Here is a 22736-nt window from a genome sequence, read left to right on the forward strand (position 1 = left end):
CCTCAATAACAGGAGGAAAAACAAAAGTGTTGGGTGCCTGGGTGGCTCAGTTGGTTAAGCGACTGCCTTCGGCTCAGGTCATGATCCTGGAGTCCCGGGATCGAGTCCCACATCGGGCTCCCTGCTCAGCAGGGAGTCTGCTTCTCCCTCTGACCCTCCTCCCTCTCATGCTTTCTGTCTCTCATTCTCTCTCTCGCAAATAAATAAAAAATCTTTAAAAAAATTAAAAAAAAAGTGTTAATATTCTTGAATTACAGTAAGTATCAGAATTAAACCATATCTTTATCTCACAGATGCAAATAAGTACGAGACTATAATAAGAGTTCTTAAAACATCAGTGTACAATCTCGAAAAAAACAGAATTGTCTGTGTGTCCCAGTTTAGGCAGAAAATACATTTCTGAAGAAATGAAGTCTGTTATAATAAAAATGTGTACATGTTTGAATGTTCAAATTTTCACAACAAAATGTAAATAGTTTTCAAATCAATGTATTAGAAGAGGGCAAGATAAATGAGTATTCCTTATGATTATATTATATATTAGAATTTGGGCAAATACAGAAGGAAAAGATTTTTTATTCAGAAGTCACATTTGGTTGCATCAACAATTTATATCCAAAGGGAAAAAAGAGACAGTAAATATTTATACAGAAAATACCCTAATTTTTTTGAAACATCTTTGGAAAGAATTCAAGTTCACCCACTTAAAGGATACAATTCAATGATTTTTTAGTACAGAGTTGCACAACCACTACCATAATCTAAGTGTAGAATATTTTCATTATCCCAACAAGAAACCCTGCACCAACAATTACTCCACTCTCCTTCACTCATCCCCACTCCCAAGTAAGCAATAATCTATTATCTACCTCTATAGATTTGCCTGTTCCGGAGATTTTATATAAATGGAAACATATAATATGTGCTCTTTTGTGGCTGGCTTTTTTCACTTAACATGCTTTCTAGGTTCACCCACGTGGTAGCATGTAACAGGACTTCATTTCTTTATATTGCTGAATATAATTATTCATTGTATGGATGCACATTTTGTTTATCATTCATCAACTGATGGACATTTGAGTTGTTTCCAGTCTCTGCTCTAGAAATACTAACATGGACATATGTTTTCATTTCTCTTGCGTGTATTCCTAGGAATGGGACTTCTGGGTCATATGGTAAGTCTATGTTTAACATTTTGAGGAACTGCCAAACTTTTCCAAAGTGGTTGTACCATTTTACATCCCCACCAGCAATGAATGAGGTTTCCAATTATACCACATGCTTGTCTGCACTTGTTATTGGCTGTCTTTTTTATTATTACTATAGGTAGCCTGGCAGATAGGAAAATAGCATCTCACTTGGTTTTGATTTGCATTTCTTCATAATGACTTATGATGCTGAGCATCTTTTCAGGTGCTTAATGGTCATCTGCATATTTTCTCTGGAGAAAGGTCTCTTCGGAGCCTTTGCCTATTTTTTTAATTGGGATATTTGTCTTTTAATTGAGTTGTTAAGAGTTCCTTACATATTCTGGATACAAGTCCCTTGTCCTATCTATAACTCGCAAATATTTTCTCCCATTGCATGGGCTATTTGCTTTCTTGATGATATCCTTTGCAGCACAAAGTGTTTGATTTTGACGTAGTTCAATTTATCTGTTTTTCTTTCGCTGTTGTGCCTTTGATGTTATGTCTAAGAAGCCGCTGCCTAACCCAAAAGTTTAATAGTTTTAGCTCTTATATTTAGGTCTATGATCCATTTGCATTCATTCTTATGTATGGTGTGAAGTAGGAGTCCAACTTCATTTATTTGCGTGTGGATATTCAGCTGTCCCAGCACCATCTGTTGAAAAGACCATTCTTTGCCTATCTATTTACCCTTGTCAAAAGTCAGTTGATCCATAAGTGGAAAGGTTTATTTCTTGATGCTCGTTGAACTATAGGTCTACTCTTATGCCATATCACGCTGTCTTGATAACTTTGTGGTAGTTTTGAGGTTAGGAAGTATGACTCTTCCAACTTTGTTCTTCCTTTTCAAGATTGTTTTGGCTGTTCCAGATTCCTTAGATTTAGTATCAGTTTGTCAATTTTGCAAAAAAAAAAAAGCAAGCTTTGATTTTGAGAGGGATTGTATTGAAACTGGTAACTCAATTAAGGGAGTACCACCATCTTAACAATACCAAGTTTTCTGATACATGAACATGAGATGTCCTGTCAGTAATATCTGAAGAACTACCTTTAAACTGCTTAAATTTGCCTCATCATGGAAATAAAAAGAAAACTATGCAGCAGAACACGCTGCTGAGACCATAAAGAAAATAATGAATGATTATACTCTGGCCCACTATTTGAGTACAATCTCTTACCACGTAACAGGAGCTCCAGAACCATTCATACTCTTTGATTCTAATAATGATACCACTGGAGCTATAACCCAAAGAAATAACTCAAAAAAGAAAAGAAAAGAAAAATATGCTAGCTATTGAAGTACTTACTCTCATAGTGAAATACTGGGAAATAATAGAGAAACAACAATAATCAAATATCTCAACAATTTCCCAACAAGGAAATATCAAATTATTAACACAACAGAAATCTAAATAGCCTGTATACCAGTTACTTAAAAAAAAGATATTAAAACAGATTTATAAATGAAATTGTATAAAGTCTCATGTGTATATTAAAGATCACAAAATAGGGACGCCTGGGTGGCTCAGTTGGTTAAGCGACTGCCTTCGGCTCAGGTCACGATCCTGGAGTCCCTGGATCGAGTCCCGCATCGGGCTCCCTGCTCAGCAGGGAGTCTGCTTCTCCGTCTGACCCTCCCCCTTCTCATGTGCTCTCTCTCATTCTCTCTCTAATAAATAAATAAAATCTTTAAAAAAATCACAAAATAATTTGAAAACAGCTTAGAATTTAAGTATCACTGGGTTATTTTTATGAAGTTGCTTAACATCTTAAACTATTATGTAGGTGTTTTAAAAGGAGAGGCCTCCCTTGTCACCTGTAGCATGCAGGAGGGCATGCTGTGACAACCCACTCATTATTACCTGTGATTCAGCATTAATGCTGCTGACTAGCAGAATCCGTTTAGCAATACTGTTATCAAGGACACCTAACAATAGATCGTGCTTTTAACCCCTACCCTTAGGACTAGGACTAATGTAGGCAAGGGAAAGCTCATCCTCTTATGCACATGTAGTGAGCTTAGGGATAAAAATCATTAACCTTCTACGTGCTTTTCAGCCCAACAGCCTGTAATGATAGAGTTGAAAGACCAGCATATGTACTTAACCTATTAGCAATCTGGGTTACTATCCTCTTCTCATTTCAGTGAACAGTTATTAATCTACATGATACAGATTTACCTTGCTGGAAAGTGGAGACAAATATATCCCCCCATCTCTCCTACACCAGCTTGAACCAATCTCTCATTTTGTGTTCTTCTAAGAATAAATGGCAACTCTATTTTTTGGCGCCTGGAGTAATAAAGAGAACCCATGTTGGATGGAGGAAGGAAGACTACAATTAACAGAACTTCAGGGAATTATTTCTCTTCCTGCATCGCCTTTTTCCTGATCCTATAAATAACAACATGACATCATGCTGGCAAGGCCTGCTGTTCAAATACAAGAGGCAGGCTTGCTCTTCGACAGATGCAAAGAAACGCTGCTACCGAACAGCTCCCATGATCCTGTCCACACGCCCCAGAGACGAGCGCTCAGGCCCAGGCCCTCCGGGTGTGCAGCACTCCTGCGCTGGCCCCCGCTCTCCACCACCCCTGCGGGCCTCCTGTCTCTTTTCTCTAGCTGATACATTAATCACCAAGGGTATCAACCTCCACTTTTCTGTCCCTGTCACAATCATAAACGGATGGGCTAAAAAGCATCACAGACCTCCCACTGATTCTGGGGAGCATCAGTGAAAAATGTCACTGCATCTTAATAAAAGTACAGAGAGAAAGCACTACAGTCCATTTTTTAAAAGGGGCCTCAGACAGCTGAAGTCACCGAAAACAACGGGCAGAAAGGTCCACAGACAGGACACACGCTGGCGTAGATGTGTGCAAGCCTTTCCCACAGAACTTCGTAGCCAGTCGAAGGAGAAGAACCCCGACCCTCTTGGAAGGAGATGGGACGGCAGACTGACGTGAATGTGGAGGGAAGGCCAACCATCAAACCTGTCCCAGCAGGGCTCTGTTCTGGGGAATGAAACCACATCCTATTGCAGGCCTTCTCAGAAGGAAGGGGAGGGAGGTCAAGTACAACACAGGGGAGCGGACTGCAACGACAAGGCTGCATTTCTCAGCACAAACAAGGTAGTTTCCAATAAGAGAGAGGGGAGATGCTCGGGGGACAGACACACATATGAAAGGTAGGGTTCATTGTAACTTCTTCAGCGTGGCCTCCAGGAGGCCTTGCACAAACTTCCTTTTATCCTCACGAAGCAGTACTGTGATTGTAATGGTCTGAGAGGCAGTTACAGTCAAATGCCTCGCGGGCTGAGCGGTGGTGGGGGGCGGTGGTGAGGGGGCACGGGGTGGGGGGCACCGGGGCTCACGCCTGCCCATCTGGGCGCTCGCTGCCATAAGCAGAGACTCCATTTCGATCCAATTGCTTTTTACCTCCTTTATTCAGTTCACTTCTTTAGAGTCGTACTTCTCTAGCCAGCACATCAGCACTTAAATACCTGGTTCTGTACCCTCCTTAGGAGGACAATCTCTTTATTCCAATTGTGAAGACAGTTATGCATCTCCTTTCTTCAGAACTGGTTTCAGAAACAGGCAGAGGTTCCACACAAGAGAAGGAGACAGTCCTTGATAATCAACTTTTTTTTTTTTTTTAAGATTTTATTTATTTGAGAGAGAGCGAGCGAGAGAGGGAACACAAGCAGGGGGAGTGGGAGAGGGAGAAGCAGGCTTCCCGCGGAGCAGGGAGCCCGATGCGGGGCTCGATCCCAGGACCCTGGGATCATCACCTGAGCCGAAGGCAGACGCTCAACGACTGAGCCACCCAGGCGCCCCGATAATCAACTTTTTCTTAAGAAACAACATCACTCTCGTTGATCAGTGGATTTCTCATTGATCGATGGATTCATCTGTTCATTCAACAAACACACTGAGGGCCAGTCTTATGCAAGGCCATGACTATTGTTGCCCAAATCCAAACCCAAGGTTTTAAATGCCAGCACTCGGGATATTCAAAAGGTAGGAGTCCCAGATTAGAAGTTTCAAAACAAGAATTCTCAAAATGCTTAACAACCTCATTAGAATGTTTATCAACTTTCATTTATTCAGATATTAAAAATTAGTTTCAGTACTAAGTAGTCATGATATAGCATGTGTATATGAAAGTGTATACTTATAAAATCAAATACATATATATATTATAAACTAAGCAGATGGTTAAAACTAAAGGGGAGGGAAGTTGTGCAAATCTGTACTGTTTAAGGGAAAAAAGAGGACTAGAGAGAAATAAAAACAAGTAATTAAAATGTAGACTTGTGTCAATACTTTTTAAATAACCAAGAAAAATACTCATTCATCACTTGTACGTTAATGGACTTATCACTACCATAGATTTACTGAAAAGTACAAAAATTCAAAAGTAGAACTATAAATTGACATTTTAAAATTGAGATTACTATACAACATCTAGGACCAACTTCAGGGAAAAGTAAATATAGGTGCCCTATAGTACCTATAGCCCCTCTTGCTACATGCCACCCACTTTGCCAATCATGGGCTCAGTTTTACTGACCGCTTTCAACAGCAAAACAATTTTTTTTCCCCTCCTAAAAGGGAAAAAAAAAAAGAAATTTGGTAACCCTACTTCCAGGCTTATATAAGAATAATAACAATAATACCCATCACACACTAGTTATATATCATTTATCCCATGCTAAGTACCGTAGGAACCCACCTATGCCTCCCAGCTGCATGACAAGTCACATGGGAGAAGTCAACAGAGACCGGACAGGTAGTGAGAACACAGGAGGGTGGAGAAGGCTGGAGGTGGGAGCATAGAGACATACAGTGGGGAGAAGCAAAGGCAGTAAAGAGAGAAGATTCTTTCTGCAGTCTGGCTGAGCTTCATGCTTCAGCAGCCCCAAAGAGCACAGGGGGCACCCCATCCTGACACACCCCACGTACCACCAAAGGTGTGGAACTCCACTGCTAGGTCAAGTTAGGTCGTAACAGCAGGAAATCATGAAACCACAACAGCAAGGGTTATCAAAGGTCAGGACGGGGTGGTTGTGTCAAAGACCCCCTCCACCCCCCAGACGGACTCCAAATTGTCCCAGAGCACATAAACAGTTGTTCATGAAATTAAAGCAAGAGCGGGCAAGTGCGCAGGATTTGAAAATAACACATACAGAAAATGAAAACTAAGCAGCCCATATTGAGCTTGTCACCCTGCATGACAGCAAGCTTACACAAAAGCAGCTGTTCAAATTATTTTGTAGATTGACTCACTGAACAAACTTCGTGTCATATGACACATCTGCCAAAGTTAAAGCCCGCAGACCGTGTTCTCTAAGTGTTTGCTGATAAAAAGATCTCAGGGGTCCTATCTCTAGCCTAAATGCTTACTGAAAATTAAAAAAAAAATTATCTGCAAGCAGATGTGTCAGCAGAGCCCTGTGTTTTCAGAAACCAGGTCTGGGACTTTACAGGCCTTACCGAAAGTCTCCGACAAGAGCGGTGACAGCCTCTCTGGGATGTCCCCACTCTGGAAACAAAGCTTTCTCCACCCCCAACCCCACCCCTGACAGCTTTCTCGGGGTCACCTGGGAAGACGAATGAAATGCTGCTGTCTGGGCACTGTGAGGACAATCCCAATAATATTCCAAGTTAGCCCCAAAACCTTTCATCTTCTGGGCCTGGGGGAGGGGCCGAACAGAAACCACCGGCACATTCCCTTGGGCCTGAGGCTACAGCTCACTAATTAGAAGCAGAAACAGATCTTTTTTTTTTTTTTTTTTTGAAAACCAAGCATCAGTTCGGTAAGCAAGCTGCTTCACGGTGAAGTGGTCCTAACATCTACCACCCACACTCAGATCACAACTCTCCCCCCTAGAAAGAGCCCGAATGCCTGCCAAGAATTATATAATGCCAGTTATGTACCGCCCCAAACTGTATTTAGAAGGGTCCTCTGATGGTTGTGGCTTCCTTATTTCTAGGAGCATCCCAACACAGTGAATAACCACTTACTTTTACATCCACTCAGTCCCTGACAGGAATGAACTGTGGCGCAAACTAAAACCATCACAAATTAAGTGTTGGGGGGGAGGGGTGAGAAGGCATCAGTTTAGCTAAAAGTTAAGCATTTTTGTTTTAAAATAAAAAAATTTACGAAAATAGCAAGCTTAACAAGAGATAAACCCTTACTTTTACATTTCTATTTAACAGCTTCAAAATCCAATTTAGAGCATTCGTTGATCTGGGGGAGTAAAGAGAGAGAATTCTAATAAATGCCCAATGCTAAGGTGCCTTACTGCACACAACTGTAACTTCTGGCTCTCACCCCGGGCGGCAAATCTGTTAACACCGAACCTAGTCTCATCATGTTCAGAGTTATTCAAAATGTATAATGCCTGCCCTTTAAGAAATGGACATTTAATGGGGCACCTGGGTGGCTCTGTTGGTTAAGTGGTTTCAACTCAGGTCATGATCTCGGGGTTATGAGTTCCAGCCCCGCATTGGGCTCATGCTCAGTGGGGAGTCTGCTTGAGATTCTCTCTGTCCCTTTCCCTCTGCCCCTCCCCCTGGCTCATGCTCTCTCTCTAAAAATAAATAGATCTCTTTTTTTTAAAAAAAGAAAAGGACATTTAAGAAAGCACTGACCCTGTAACCCAACTTCCATGCAAAAATGGTCACTGAAGTGAGAAGGCTTAGTCAATTTAAAATGTCCTTATACAGTGTGATTTTGTCCTGCACAAACCCAAGGGAGCAGAGAAACTTTAGTAAACTGAACATCCTTCCCTACATGGAAGACCATAACCCTGAGCTTAAAAGGAAAGAATGCTAACAAAAAGACTGGGCTGCACAAGAAATTGATCAGAACTATGTTTCTAAGACAGCGAGGGGAAAAAAGGGGGAAACAGAACTGAAGGCTCACAGGCCTAACTGCAAAGAAAAAGTTTCAAAATAATGAGAAAAAAACCAATTCAGACATAGGTGCAAATAATTCAGATCCTGGTGAGCTTTCTGTACTATGTTTCAATTATAAATCATCAGTAGAGTCTCTAAAATACAACTTCCATATATAAAGGTGAGGAGTCCTCGGATTTAAGGAGGCACTTCACGAGGGAAAGGAATTATTTGGGAAGTAATATACACTCTGTTGCCAACAAAAAAAATTAATGAATAAATCATCCCTGCGCTCGCAAAAGCATTCCCAGGCAAAAATCTTCAAATGCACTCATGGCGTTTCTTGGGGGCTGACTTCTAGAATCAACTGTGCTGCAGAGCACCCGGTTACCTGGAGGACAGGGGTTGTAGAAAGCTTGCAATGATTCTCTGCAAGCTGCTGGTGCACCTGGCATAACAGATCCCTTTTTCTATAAAACGCAGATGACATTTTGTATCTATGTCCCAGGGTTCCTCTGGGGATTAAGTGGGATATCGTGAATAAAGCGTCTGGCACAGGACTGGCCCAAAGGAAGCCCATGAAAAAGCCACAAAAGCTATAATGTTTCAAAGCTGATGGGGCCCTTGTTATTTCACACAGTAACTTAATCATAAATCAATTGTTAACCAAGATGAAAATTTAGAAACAGATTATTAGTAACTCCAGAAAAGGAAAAGGATCGTATTTTGTGTTCTTCAACGAAGACATGTGCTCATGCTCCAAGTACGCCAATCTTGTCTAATTACCCGGGAGAGAGCTCACCGCCCCCTTCCTCACCCACATCTCCCAAACAGAAGGTTACTGACTAACATCCTGGGTTCCTGGAAGAGGCTTTTGTAGCAACAGTGCAGCGAAAAGCACAAGAACCAAACGTTCCTTGGCCCAGTGACATTTGGGCTCATTTTGATAGGAGTACCCGGAGTGAGAATTACAGATCTGACCCACAGAAGGCTTTATTTAAAAACATGCGGAAGGCACAGTACCTCTAACCGTTGTATGCGTCCCTTGAAAAACATGAAGAGGGAAGAATTTGGGTAAGCAGCTTCTTTTTTGAGAAGAATTTCCTTCGCTTCGTCCAGGCCTGCTTTGTTATCACTGCCGTCCAAGGCAAAAAACGGACGGACTACAGTATGATACCAGAGCAGAGCCAATCTAAAGAAGAGGGAAAGAAACGTTGAGCAAGACTTTTCTTATAGTGGTTCTACTTTTTAAAAACTCAGTAGGTGCTCTTCCAGAACACTCTCTTTCCAAAAAGCTTACTATGCAGTCTTTGAAGAAGTAAATTCAGAGTATCTTTCTTCATATTATCAATATTTGGGAAAACCTGACACTTTGGCACAGCATATAAATCAGCACACTCCCATCAGGTGACAGGAGAACAATATGATAAAAGCATGTAGCTTTTCCAAAACTTCCAGATGGCTCTTGAAAGTATGGACTGATGTAAATCTCTGAATTCTGAACTTCACTCATCAATGCACCAATCAGAAACAGTAACTGTTTACCATGAATTTACTGTCCCCTGATAATAAAAGCATTACTTTTCTGCAAAAGGAAAATGCTGTTTTCTCTTGTGTTCACAAAGTTAGAGTGTAAGTTTCAAAATTCAAATTTAAATATGGGAACCACAGACACAAATTATACTAAAATGGGTTAAAATAAGTCAGAGAACCAGAAAAAAAGCTCTTTCTCTGGCCTCTGAGGATGCTCAATTTGAAAAACAAATAATTACTTAAAATTCCCTTACTTCAAACTCATCCTTTCAAGAAAAATACCATGTTAAATAAACTCGATAACTAAAATAGATTCATTAGGATCTGCTTTAATGAATAGGCAAAAATGTTTCACCAACACATCAAATATTATTATGTAAATGCACGCTTCTAGCATGTTTATAAAATTGGTTCTCTTCTGGAGATCACACTAATTTGCATTACCAATTCATTTCTTTCCAGAAAATACTAAGATATAAATAGACAAATTATCACATGTTACAAAACTGTTAAATCAAATTAAAATACCACTGTTTATGTAATTTAATGACTTTGGGGAGGCACAGGTATTTTTGAAATGAAAATTTAATGATCTTTTTAATAGCTACCAACGGATTAAGAGTGAATATCCAAATTCCTCAATCTTGATAGGAGTAGAAACAGAGCTTACTAAAGTTCTTTGTGATATCAACATTTTTTGGAAAAACTGATAAGTAGTGTAATGTCAAAGGACATCTAGTGTCTGGTAAAATTACTCAAATTGCAAATGGTAGATATTTACCAGACTGAAAAAAAAAAAAAAATCACACTGTTTTTAACCGATGGAGGAGACGGTGAATCCTTGCTCTGGAGAGTTATACCAGCTTCTCCACACTCCTATTTAAATAACTGTCATTTCAGTTTACTCTAACATGACTCAATTTAGTTGACCAGCACAAAATATCCAAGTCACATATGAGAGACCAATGAACCAACCAGGATCAAAGAAAATTATGCAGTATCAAGATTCTCTGTAAGAATAAAAATTTTAAAATCACCAAAAAGGCTTATCAAATTCCTATTCCTTAAAAAATTCAAAAATCAGGATCATGAATCTCGGTGACTGTGGTCAAGGTCACAAAAACTGCTTATAAAATCATTTGAGGTTGAAAAAGGTGATCATTTTACCTGTTTAAAATAATACAGGACTCATGAGAGTCAGGAACAATGTCCTGCTCTCTAACGTCAGCTCCAAAGTCAGCTTATAAATACCACCAAAAATGCAGTTCTCGGGGTTGCATTAAAAGACATAATGCATGGCATCACGTCAACCAACGAAGCTATTTACCTGAAGTTTCCTTTAAAGGCTTTGATTGTCGTTTACTTACTTTCAACACTATATTATCTACCAAAGCATTGCAATACAGCTACTCACGTAGCTAAAGGGGCCTTCATGTCCTTACTTTCGCTTGCATACATCAGTGAAGAAAGCCCTTGCAGGCGGTCTCCAGGAAAACCCAGCAGGTTGATGATTTTGAGCAGGTTGGGGGGCACCATGGATATGCAAAGGTGAAAAAGGCCATATCCAAAGCTAACAGCACCTTTCAGTCTGTTCAGAGACTCCTCAGACACCCCTTCAGCCACAATGTGATTATCATTTGCAGCGTCAGAAGTCAAAGGCTCTTCAGTTAGCTTCTTCTGATACAGCTCCTGAAGGGCACTGATGTCCAGATAGCATTTATTGTAAATCTTCCAGGCTTTCCTAAGGATCCACCCACCTTTTATATAGGCTACAGAGAAGGGGAGAAAAAGCATGAGAAAAATAAGCATTCAAAATAATTTTCTGTGTTGGTAAGGGATATTGAAGAATGACCTGAAATTCAAGCAAAAATTAAAAAAAAAACAAACACACAATAAAAATGACCATCTCCCATTGCACCTTGTTTTCTGCAGAGGGCTTAAATTCCTTATTTGTTTCCCTTTACTACACTGGATGACCACTCGGCAAGAACCACATATCTTTTTTTGTTCACTGTTCTATCAAGCCCCTCATACACGAGCTGCGACGCAGTAGATGATATACACCGCAAGACTAAATGCGTGACTACCAGCCTGCAAGCATCACGTGAACCCGACTTCTGTTCACGTGCTCCGTGAAACATGAACCTCCACCGTGTTTTTCTGAACTACCATGGCAACTTCACTGATAAACCTCTTTTAGAACTCTTACGTTTGTCTACCCCGTGTTTCGTTCCTCCGAAAGAGCAAGTTTTAAGTCTAATTCACTGCTAAAAGTACACCCCAGCATCAAGCATGGCAACTTGCCAAAAAATAAAACAAGCAAACAAAAAGGATGAATTTATACTTATTGAGTGAACAAATGGGCAGTTTATTAAGGTGTAAGTCATCGGTGTTAAATGCAGAAATGCAAACAATCCCCCATTCATCTGTATCTAATGCCTACCGTGTGGCTTCAGCGCACCTTACTTAGGATGGCGTTATTTGGTCTATGAGGATGACACTCATCCCCTGTCCCAGCCTACATCTAGACAGATCCAGTGAAGGAAGGTGGCAAAAAGAAGCTACTTCACACCAGAGGTGAGAAGCTGTTATTTATAAAGCTGCTTCCATGATTTCCCGTCAGACCAATTTTTAACACAGCCCTCATAGTCTCTGAAAGAGATTTCACAGATACGACATGGGATTGACCCACCAGTTCCAGGCTCCACTGGCCCCTCTCACACAAGCCCACAGGTCCTGCCTCATCCTCTCCTCCTGTGAACACTTACACCTTCTGATGGAGAAGGGAAGGGGCAGCTGATTTATCTGTGCTCATCTGAGTGTATCATCACCATACTTTTGAGGAAAGGTCTTCTATAGGGAATTTTCTGCAGAAAAGAGCTTATACACTCAGCACTGTTACCAATATGGAACCAGTCATCTGAGCCCAGTGCACCAATGGAAAACAAAACGAGCCCTTTAGACAGCAGAAAAAGAAGTCTGTAAAAAGTTATTTTTAAATTACAGAAAGTATGTAACATAAAATCTGATTTATAAAAGTCTAATCCCTAAGAGTGATCTAAGAACACACGGTATATACAGAAAAGACCTACCAGAGCGGGCCTACTGCTAGCCTTTGAAAGGCCTGCTTACAAGACTGGCCTTTGGCTGGGGTCTGTGAACTTGGACTTGGGAGGGTTCCCAGCATTCTCAGAACTGATAAGAGTGGCTCACTGTGCCTACCACCCTGCTTGTAGAAGTAGTATGTTTTATGTTGAACACCTGCTTTCCTCCTGGGGCCTGGAATTTGGGTATGTGCAAGACAAGGGTATATCTATGCATGGTCAGCCCCCAACAAAAAGCCTGGGTGCTGCGTCTCTAACAAGCTTCTCAATTGAGAACAAAACTCACTGCCCAGAGAATTAAGCATGTCCTATGCAACTCCACTGGGAGAAAATTTTGGGTCGCTTGTGCCTGAGTTTCCCTGGACGTCATCCCATGCATCATTTCCCTTTGGTTGTTTTGCTTTGTATCTTTTGCTGTAACAAATCACAGCCATGAGCATGATTATATATGGAGTCCTCCTGGAAAAATCACTGCACCTGAGGGTCTTAAGGATCCTCAATCCATGGAATCAAGCTAAAATTTAATCAAGCTAATATTTTATTTAACTGTATCAATTTCTTGACAAATGATAACCATATCTCCTATGGGATCACAATTCAAAACACAACCATTCCACAAGTTCCAAGTTCTAGATTGTTAATGTCCTGTAGACTAAGTTCACTGAAAAGAATACTTACTGTAAGAGAGGATGAACAAAAAAAGCTTAATTTAAGGGAACTATTTTTATAACTGTATAGTTATAAAAGTAATACACATTTGAATACACATTTAGTTCAATTTAACAAAAAAAAAAATTTTTTTTTTTTTTGAGAGAGAGAGAGAGAGAGAGAGAGCGTGAGCAGGGGGAGGGGCAAAGGGAGAGAGAGAATCCACACCCAGTACAAAGCCCAGTGCAGGGCTTGATCTCACGTCCCTGAGATCATGACTTGAGTCAAAATCAAGAGTCAGAGGCTTAACCAACTGAGCCACCCAGGCGCTCCAATTTAACAAAAATACTTACTGAGCAAATATTACATTTCAGGCACAGTTCTAGGAGAATCAAAGGGAAGTAAGATACAGATCCCGGCTGTAAGAGGCACAATGACTCTTCCCTTCTAAATGGAAGTACTGCGGGAAAACGAAAGGTTGGAGAAAATCCTGAAACCTGTATGCTAACAAAGCACTCAGGTTGATTCAGTATGCCCACAAACTGGAAGCTCATTTATGATCCAAAAAGCCCAACGTTGAATAGAAAAACAGAAAAAGAGAAAAGGAACACAAAACCAACTGGGATCTAATAAAGAGGAAAACACTGGCTACAGATTTAAAAAATGAAAAAAAGAAAACTCGCAAAACTCTAAAAATGTTAATTAGCTATTATGTTCCTATCATGTGCCTAGCACTGTGCTTGGCAACTGAGGGATACAAAAGGACCAGAAGACATAATCTCAGCCCTTCAAATGCCCACAATAAAACTGAAAAATAAATGAAAAAAATAAGTGCATAAGACTGTATATATCTTATGTGTTTGTTTATGTGCCCCACTGGGGTCCTATGGAGAAAAATGAAAACAAATCATGTAGGGATGATGGGTGAGTTTTTCTTTATTTCCTTTTTGTCACTAAATTTTTCTATGTAATGACTATGTAAATGAATTAGTGCAGAATAAGTATTGCAGGATTTCAGTAGAAAACTTTACTCCCTCCTCCCCGCCAGGCCTAACTGGAAATCTTTTTTTTTTTTTTTTTAAGATTTTATTTCTTTATTTGAGAGAGAGAATGAGAGAGAGAGAGAGCACATGAGAGGGGTGAGGGTCAGAGGGAGAAGCAGACTCCCTGCCGAGCAGGGAGCCCGATGCGGGACTCGATCCCGGGACTCCAGGATCATGACCTGAGCCGAAGGCAGTCGCTTAACCAACTGAGCCACCCAGGCGCCCCTAACTGGAAATCTTAAGGAAAAAGTTTAATTCCATTTTCTCCTGCATTTCCAGGCTGCTGAGGCTTCATTCAGGAAGCAGAGCTTCCATCTAGGCAAAGGCAACATTCCAGGAGCAAGGAACACGAGTGTGAGTATGAAGGAACAGGTGAGCAAGCTGTTCGGAGCCAGAGTCCAAAAGGGGACACAGAGGCCAAAGGGGACACAGGGATGGCATGCTCGGGTTATGGGGGCCCCCTGATGTCCAGCTAAGGACATGCACAGAAGCAGCACGCCACTTCTAAGATTGGGGGTGAGGAGACCTGCAGTGTTAGTAATCCAGATCTCAGGTAAAGAGTCATAGCAGAGAATGATAAGAATAGAAGCAAATGTCAAAATCCATCAGTGCCAACTGCACAGACCCCGTCAACAAAAAAGGACAATGGTAAAAACCCTATTTTTATAAAATAAAAATGTAATTCCACATGTCTTTCTTTTCTTGCCTAAGAGAGGAGTTTAGGTGCCAATGTTTAAAAGCATATGTTAAAATCTGTCGTAACAAGTTTTAACACCTTTAATTTGAGCCGGGTAAGTAGAACCCAAAGTTTCGACTAAGTGGAAGACTGTAATTTGTGCAAGACAAAGTTAGCATGCATGTAGAGAAAGATTTTGTTTTTGCTACTTTCTAAGCTCAGAGAAACAGCTTCCCCAGGACTCTCACCCTACTTCCCTGTCCCAAATGCTATGACCAAAACATCTGAGCACAGCCGGACCCTGCCTACAGAGCAAAGGCTGAGTGAGGATCCGGCAGAGCTGGACGCGTGCCCCACGGCAGAAGCGCCGCAGCTCCTGCAGGGGGGACCCTCCGCCGGCTTGAAGCTACAGCAATGCAGCTAATGAGCACACATTTTCCCAAAAGGTAGAGAAACAGTATTCAAGAGGCTCACATCCTGCACAGCCTTCCATATGGCTCCTCTGAAAGGTCAAATATAAATCAGGCAGCCACTGTTCTCTATGCTTTTGGAGACAGCAGAAAACCACAGACCATTTGCCTTCCCTTTTCAGGGCCAGCCTCAGTCAGCTGGGAGATGTAGGGGAGAGAGGAAACTTTGTCCCCATTAAGGGAAGTGTGGCATGGGGGCTGGGGGCAGGGAGTGGGAGTCCTTTCCAGGAAGGGGCAAGAATTGTCTAGAAAGTGAAAATACCAAGTCATACTAATTGATGTTGCAATAAATCTTAGAGACTTTTCAGCAGGGTATTGTATCTGGTGGGATCTTCTACCATAGCATTCTGTCTGTTCACTTGTCCTAGATGAGGCTGGTTAACCCCATAATGAGAGACTAGTTCAGGCTTACCTTTTTTATAACCCACATAATAAGACTTCGGGAGAAAAATGGGTTTCTTTTCACTTCTAAAAGACTTCTGAAAGACTCAACTTTTCCAATCTCAACTATTCTTGGGGCTCAGTGTTGAGCCACTTTTTCCTGAATGGCACCACCCCTCCTTCATCCCTTCAATTCACATATTATACACCCACCATGTGCTAGGTAACAGCGCAGCAGGTGCCAAGGACATAGAGGGGAAAATGGACTTCCGGTTCTTTATCACCCTGCTCAGGATCGTCCTTCATCTTCCCTCCGCAGTTTCCCAACTGCTCAGTCCCTGTGCACCCAATCTGTGACTAACTTACACGTCTAGTGGGTGAAGTATGACCCTGAATTAGAATTGATGCACTCCTGCTTCTCCTCTACTAAACCTGCAGTCCCCTCAGGGCAAGAGCTACATCCCACTCACCTCTGAGCCCTGGTGCCTATCACCCCACAGTGTGGGATGCAAAGTAGGAGCTCAGTAAGTGTGGGCGGAAAAGACAGCAGGTGGACACTGTTGCTGCCCTCAAGGAGATTACAGTCAAATACCGTGGGCAGACATGTGCATAAACATTTGTATTGCTATGTGATGAATGCTCTGACGAGGCACAGAATACATGGAGAACAGCAAAGGGCAGACGATGAAGTGAGGAAGGAATGCATGAAGGAAGCTGGCCTGGGATGCACCTGGATAGGCAAGAGAAAAAGAAAGGGGCTGAGGGCCCTTCCCAACTGAGAGGGTAGCACACACAAGGGCAGGAGGCAAGCACAGGGCATTCAGGGAAGGGCTAGGAGCTCGGCTTAGCCGGCTGCGGGGCTGGGAAGGCAGGAAGGTTCGCACAGGCCACCTGAGGAAGGAATTCAAACTTCCCCTTGTAGGAGACGTACAACAGCTGAGTGTTTAAAGCACAGGTCTAACGAGCCTGAGGAAGATGGCTCCAACGGAACACAGAGAACGCGGCCTGGAGAAGCAGGTGCATCAATGGCAGCCTGTGGCACGATGATGCCAGGGGCGAGTGCCGGGGGTCGGCCGGAGAGCGAGTGAGCACCGCAGGGCGGCCCAGCCTCTCGGAGGGCGCAGGCCCATGGAACCAGGCTGAGGCGATGGGAAAACGGTGAGGACACTGCGAATTCCGGTATGAAACAAGAAACCCATGGCTCCGGCCCGGGTTCTGTCGTCACTAACAAGCTGTGTCAACTGTCCATCCTGATCCAACACACAGCCTCAGCTGCCTCACCTGTGAAAGCCAGCAAGCAAACTCATCTGAGGAACACGTATTGAGCCTACGTCATGCCACGAACACACAGGTGAGCACAACGTAGGGCCTATCCTCAAGGCTAAAAAAGGCAGGAAAGGAAACAAATGAGGTGGGCAAGCGCCATAAAATAGGTTTTAAAAAGAGCTTCTTTTTGTTATGAAAGTAATGAATATCTGTTCATTGGGAAAAAAAGCAAACAAGCAGCCCTGGACAACAGAGTAAATTAAAAAGATATTTATAAAGTAGTATATAAAATGAAGAGTGATGATGGGATAATTCATTACAAAGAAGTTCAAATGAGAGAAAGCACAGGAGTTCTTTTATAAGTATGAAGCATTTACAAATTCACAGACTCATCCCTACCTGGAGCTCAGGTGAGTGTGTGTGCCCCCACCCACTTCGGCACCACCCACTCGGGGTGGGGGAGGGACACCTATAACAAACATCTCCAAGAAGGCAGCTTTTCCCCAAGAAAATTAACCATCAAGAAAGTTTTCTAAGGGGGACGCCTGGGTGGCTCAGTTGGTGGTCATGATCTAGGGGTCCTGGGAGCGATCCCCCCCCCGAAGTTGAGCTCCTTGCTCAGCGGGGACCCTGCTTCTCCCTCTCCCCCTCCCCCTGCTTGTGCTCACTGGCTCTCTCTCTCTGTCAAATAAATAAATAAAATCTTAAAAAAAAAAAAAGTCGTTTTCTAAGAAATTTATTCCGGGGGCACCTGGGTGGCTCAGTCATTTAAGTGTCTGCCTTTGGCTCAGGTCATGGTCTCGGGGTTCTGGGACTGAGCCTGCTTCTCCTTCTCCCTCTGCCCCTCAGCTCATGCTCTCTTAAATGAATAAATTAAAAAAAAAAAAAAAGAAAAAGAAATGGATTCCCACAAAGTAAGTTTTTTAGAGTTTAAAAACTTCTAAAAGGCTAATGAAGAGCCTTTTTGGTTATGTTTGTTTGAAACAAATAATGAGATATTCATAAAGCAAATGACCACTGTGTACATTTATGTCTGTCAGAATTTCATTTCAATATCAGTATCTGTTCAGTAAATTATATGGCTTCAGGAAAAACCAAGAGCACTGTTCAAAATCCATGATAAATAGGATTAAGTAATTGATTAATATCAACCTATTAGGAGAATGGGAAAAGGCTAGGCGGCAATTTATGAAAGAAATACAGTATATTGGGGCGCCTGGGTGGCTCAGTCAGTTAAGCGGCTGCCTTCGGCTCAGGTCATGATCCCAGGGTCCTGGGATCGAGCCCCGCATTGGGCTCCCTGCTCGGCGGGAAGCCTGCTTCTCCCTCTCCCACTCTCCCTGCTTGTGTTCCCTCTCTCGCTGTGTCTCTCTCTGTCAAATAAATAAAATCTTTAAAAAAAAAAAGAAATACAGTTTATTAACAAAATATAAAAATAGGTTGACCTCACTAATAACAACAACAACAACAAAAAAGGCAAAGCAAAGAACATTGGTTCTTTAACCAAAGGGAATTGGTTAAATAAATCATGGCACATTCGTATGAAAAACTACTGTTACTATTTAGTATTTTGAAACTGAGTAACAGAGAAAATATGTAAAATACAATCTAAGAGGGAAAAGTTGGATACAAAGCACTATAGATTCCATTTTGTAAAAGAGATATGGAGAAACACAGAACATTAGACATTAGCATTAAAGAGTAATTTCTCCAAGTGGTAAGATAAGACATGACTTGCTTTCTTTTTCACCCTTCTCTATTTTCCAAGTTTTCTATAACAATGTTCAGTAATTCCTAACCAGAATAATAATTTTAGAAATAAACAGCATGAATTGATGACTCTAAGTTTCATGAGGGCAGGGAGCATAGCTTGTATTGCTCACGTAACACAGAGCTTAGCACATCATACATGCTAATTATTTGTCAAATAGACCCACGAATGAGCAAATGAAGGATATACTAACTTTTACAATTTTTATATACTTTGACTTATAGAAGAGTTGTAAGATTAACACAAAGAATTCCCAGATGCCCTTTACCCTGATTCCCCAAACTTTAAACTACACTGGACTTATCCTTCTCTCTAGACAGAGATTTTCTCCTAATAGCTAAAATTAGCTCCTCTGAAGTCCTTCTTGAGTGTCAGAAAAAAAGGAATACAAGAAACACAGAAAATGCCAGAGTTCCTATCTTGACCCAAGAAGTCTGACAGCTCTGCCACTTTTAATACATACATGAATGGAGAACTTCAAGTGGGAAACTTCACAGATATTTCACACCAGCTATGAGCCCTCAACCATGTAAGTATTAGGCAAGTCCCAAGAGGAGGATTAGAGAGAAAAACATAGAACAGCGGACCCAAAGCAAAAGGCCAACATATTTTAAAAGAAGGGTAAATTCTAGTAAGTCCAAATCTTGGAGGTCAAAATAAAAGTTAAGTTGCATGTCTGACTTGAGCCAAACAGAAACAAAGCATCCTCAAGGATGAGGTGGAGGGAGGGAGGCAGGAAGAGACAGTAGGAAGAGAAGGGAGAGAAAAACCAGTGACTGGCGGGCTAGAAAGCGTAGTGTACGCTGTAACTCAGCAGCAACAGACCCTGCTTCATTTAAGGTTTGGAAGGAAATGCTTTTGTGGTTGTGAGTTTTAGTTGATTTCCTTTCGGAATTTTCATTTTTTCCAAGTAAATCCTATCTGCCAAAGCAGCAAATTTTTCCTGGCAGTATCAGACCGATACCCACATAAGCTAAAGAACTGGTGTCTGTGTTAGACACAGTCTCCCAGAAGCTGTTAAAGACTCGATTTGAGTCTATAGCTCACAAAATATCAAAGCTACAGAATCCTGGAAAACAACAGTCTTGGACAAACTAAGAAATTAGTTGATAGCCCTTACTCAAGGTTGTTCAAATGTAGGTCATTCAAGTATTTTAGGAAATATTTGGTACCCATTCAGGCCCTCAATAACAATTTCCTGAAAAATTTAACTTAAACCAGTTATATTTCACTTTAAAGGTTATTCACAACTTGATTCTCACAAAGGAAAAGTAGATCTATCTATCTGGCACTGGTAATTTCTCTAACTATGACAGAATTATCTGTGAAACACTGACTTCAAGTCTAAGACTACTCCCCTAAACACACATTAGGCACTTGTGGTTCCAATTTCCTAAGTAAAACTCAGTATCATGCCCCAAAGAGGTGCCACATATTTTCAAAGACTGAAATACAAGGCATTGTAAAAAAAAAAAAAAAGGGGGGGGGGCATTACTTATCGTGCCCACTGAATTTTGAAAGCCATTGTAAGTAATGCTTTGGCATACCTGACAATTCTTGTTTCACAAACGAGAGCACAGCCAGATAAACTTGACAATCGGCTATGATTATCTGCCTCTGAAGCCGATCAACCATAGAGGGGGCAGATTTTCGGACATCAACCTGTTTGGTGGAAGGAAAGTACACATTGATCAACCACACACAAGAACAAGACTCCATCCAAACCACCATTACTTTACTGTGCAAAATAATTTCACGTAGGAACTGTGAAACAGGGCACTAAAAGCCAAGACCAAATTTATACCATATTCCCATGAGATCTGGCTCTGTTTTGTTAACCATACGATGAAGAACATTGTAACTCAAAGACAAATATCCTAAGTGAGAACAATGAAGCTCATGGGAAACCATGAAAGTCAACACGAAAATTTAGAGGTTTACCTTTTTTGAAACAGTTTAAGTTGTTACTTATCCAAAATAAAAACCACTAAAGGTAGAAAACATCCCCCAAAATAGATAACCCGAAAAGCCACTTTGCAGCCATCTACCTTCGTTCATATAGGATGAACACTGGGGTTCGTAACTTCTGTGCACACAGAGATGTGAGGGTCGAAAACTGATTACATTTTACTTAAGGATAAAATAGGTTTGAATGAAACACAAACTGAACTCAGAATCTAAGCTATACCTCTAAGGTGACTACCTCTATAAAAGAAGCAAAACATAAAATTAAAAAACCCACTTTTTATAAAATGTTGGTCCTTATTCTAAAGAATGTTTGTAAGTGAAAAAAATTTACCCCAAAATAGAATACTGCATTCTTAATACAAAGTGAACTTGAACAAGATAAGCTAGTTTTCATAGGCTTTCACAGTGATGTAAGAAATGACAGGATCTATGGGGTGCCTGGGTGGCTAAGTCGTTAAGCGTCTGCCTTCAGCTCAGGTCATGATCTCAGGGTCCTGGGATCGAGCCCCACATCGGGCTCCCTGCTTGGCGGGAAGCCTGCTTCTCCCTCTCCCACTCCCCCTGCTCCTGTTCCCTCTCTTGCTGTGTCTCTTTCTGTCAAATAAATAAATAAAATCTTAAAAAAAAAAAAAAAAGATAGGATCTTTGCAAATACGACAACAGCATATATAGTAGACACAAAAGAATGAACTGTTTTCCTTTTTTCTACATTAGCATAATCTATTATGGTCACTATTGTTGCAAATGTAGTCCCAGAACTCATTACTTTGCTTAGGCAAATGTCAGTCTATTGATGCTCCTGATTCTTTGTAATAACATCTACTGTGTCGGGTTGTTGGAAGGGGCTAATGAGGTACTATATGTGAAAATGCTTTTTTAAATTGCAAAGACCCATTACCAGTGTTAATTCCTAACATAGGTGGTTAGGCATGGAATTAGATACAGAAAACAAACAAATAACTTATAGTCTAATGAGGGAACACTGACTTCATTACCATGTAATGTGGTAAGTGCTTCTGAAGGGTTGAGTACAGGGTACTATGGGGACAAGGAGGAAACCTACTCAACACAGCTTTGGGGCTCAGGCAAGAGTCCTTGGAGTAAATGATCTAGGAAGAACTCAAGAAAGTGTAGGAACCAGGTCCAGAGGGAGGAGAATGTTCTAGGCAGAGGAAAAGGAAGTGCCAAGTCAGCCACAGTAAGGAGTTTGGCAAGGTGTAATGTAATGGCAAGGGTGGGGTAGGGACACCGAAAATGAAGCAGCAACCTATTATTTGCATTTTAGAGACTGTATTATGGAGAATGAATTCAAGAACAGTGAGAGTTGTTGCAGGCAAATGGGGATGGTGGCTGACCTAAGGACATGGCAGGAGTGGGGAGAGAAGTGGATGAGTTGAGGAGGTGCTTTAGAAAGAGAGGCAACAGGACTCAGTCACTGATCAGATGCAGGGTTTGCAGAAGGAGCCAGCAAGGAAAGCTCTGGCCCTTCTGGAGCATCAGGAGACTGTACTTTTGGCCCATCAGTGGCTTCCTCACGGTGGACACCATCAGCAAGAGCAGAGGTGCAGCAACCTGGACACGAACTAGCTGAAGAAAAGATGGGCAGCTTTTGAGGACTATAACCCAAAGACAGGTTTGTCAGTTCAACAGGTAACACAAGGGAGACCTCTGGGCACTCCAGAGACATCAGGGGTAGAAGGAGGTCTTCCCAAAGACTAGACTTTCGCACTGGAAGATGAAAGCAAAATCAGGAGAAGTGAATTACAATGTTATTGTGACTTTACT

The 22736-nt window shown here is 41.5% G+C and overlaps 1 protein-coding gene across 1 annotated transcript in view; it reads right to left on the reverse strand.

Annotated features, from left to right (window-relative positions):
• TTC39C (tetratricopeptide repeat domain 39C) overlaps positions 1-22736 on the reverse strand; it is a 103033-nt gene that overhangs the window by 34111 nt on the left and 46186 nt on the right. Inside the window, exons 4-6 of the mRNA XM_021686257.1 lie at positions 20531-20645; positions 11039-11393; positions 9115-9283 (exon numbers count right to left, since the gene is read on the reverse strand). Of these exons, the coding sequence (XP_021541932.1) occupies positions 9115-9283; positions 11039-11393; positions 20531-20645 (639 nt within the window). The remainder of the gene's footprint in view (positions 1-9114; positions 9284-11038; positions 11394-20530; positions 20646-22736) is intronic.

Source organism: Neomonachus schauinslandi, chromosome 14, assembly GCF_002201575.2.
Source record: "Neomonachus schauinslandi chromosome 14, ASM220157v2, whole genome shotgun sequence".
NCBI classification, from domain to species: domain Eukaryota; kingdom Metazoa; phylum Chordata; class Mammalia; order Carnivora; family Phocidae; genus Neomonachus; species Neomonachus schauinslandi.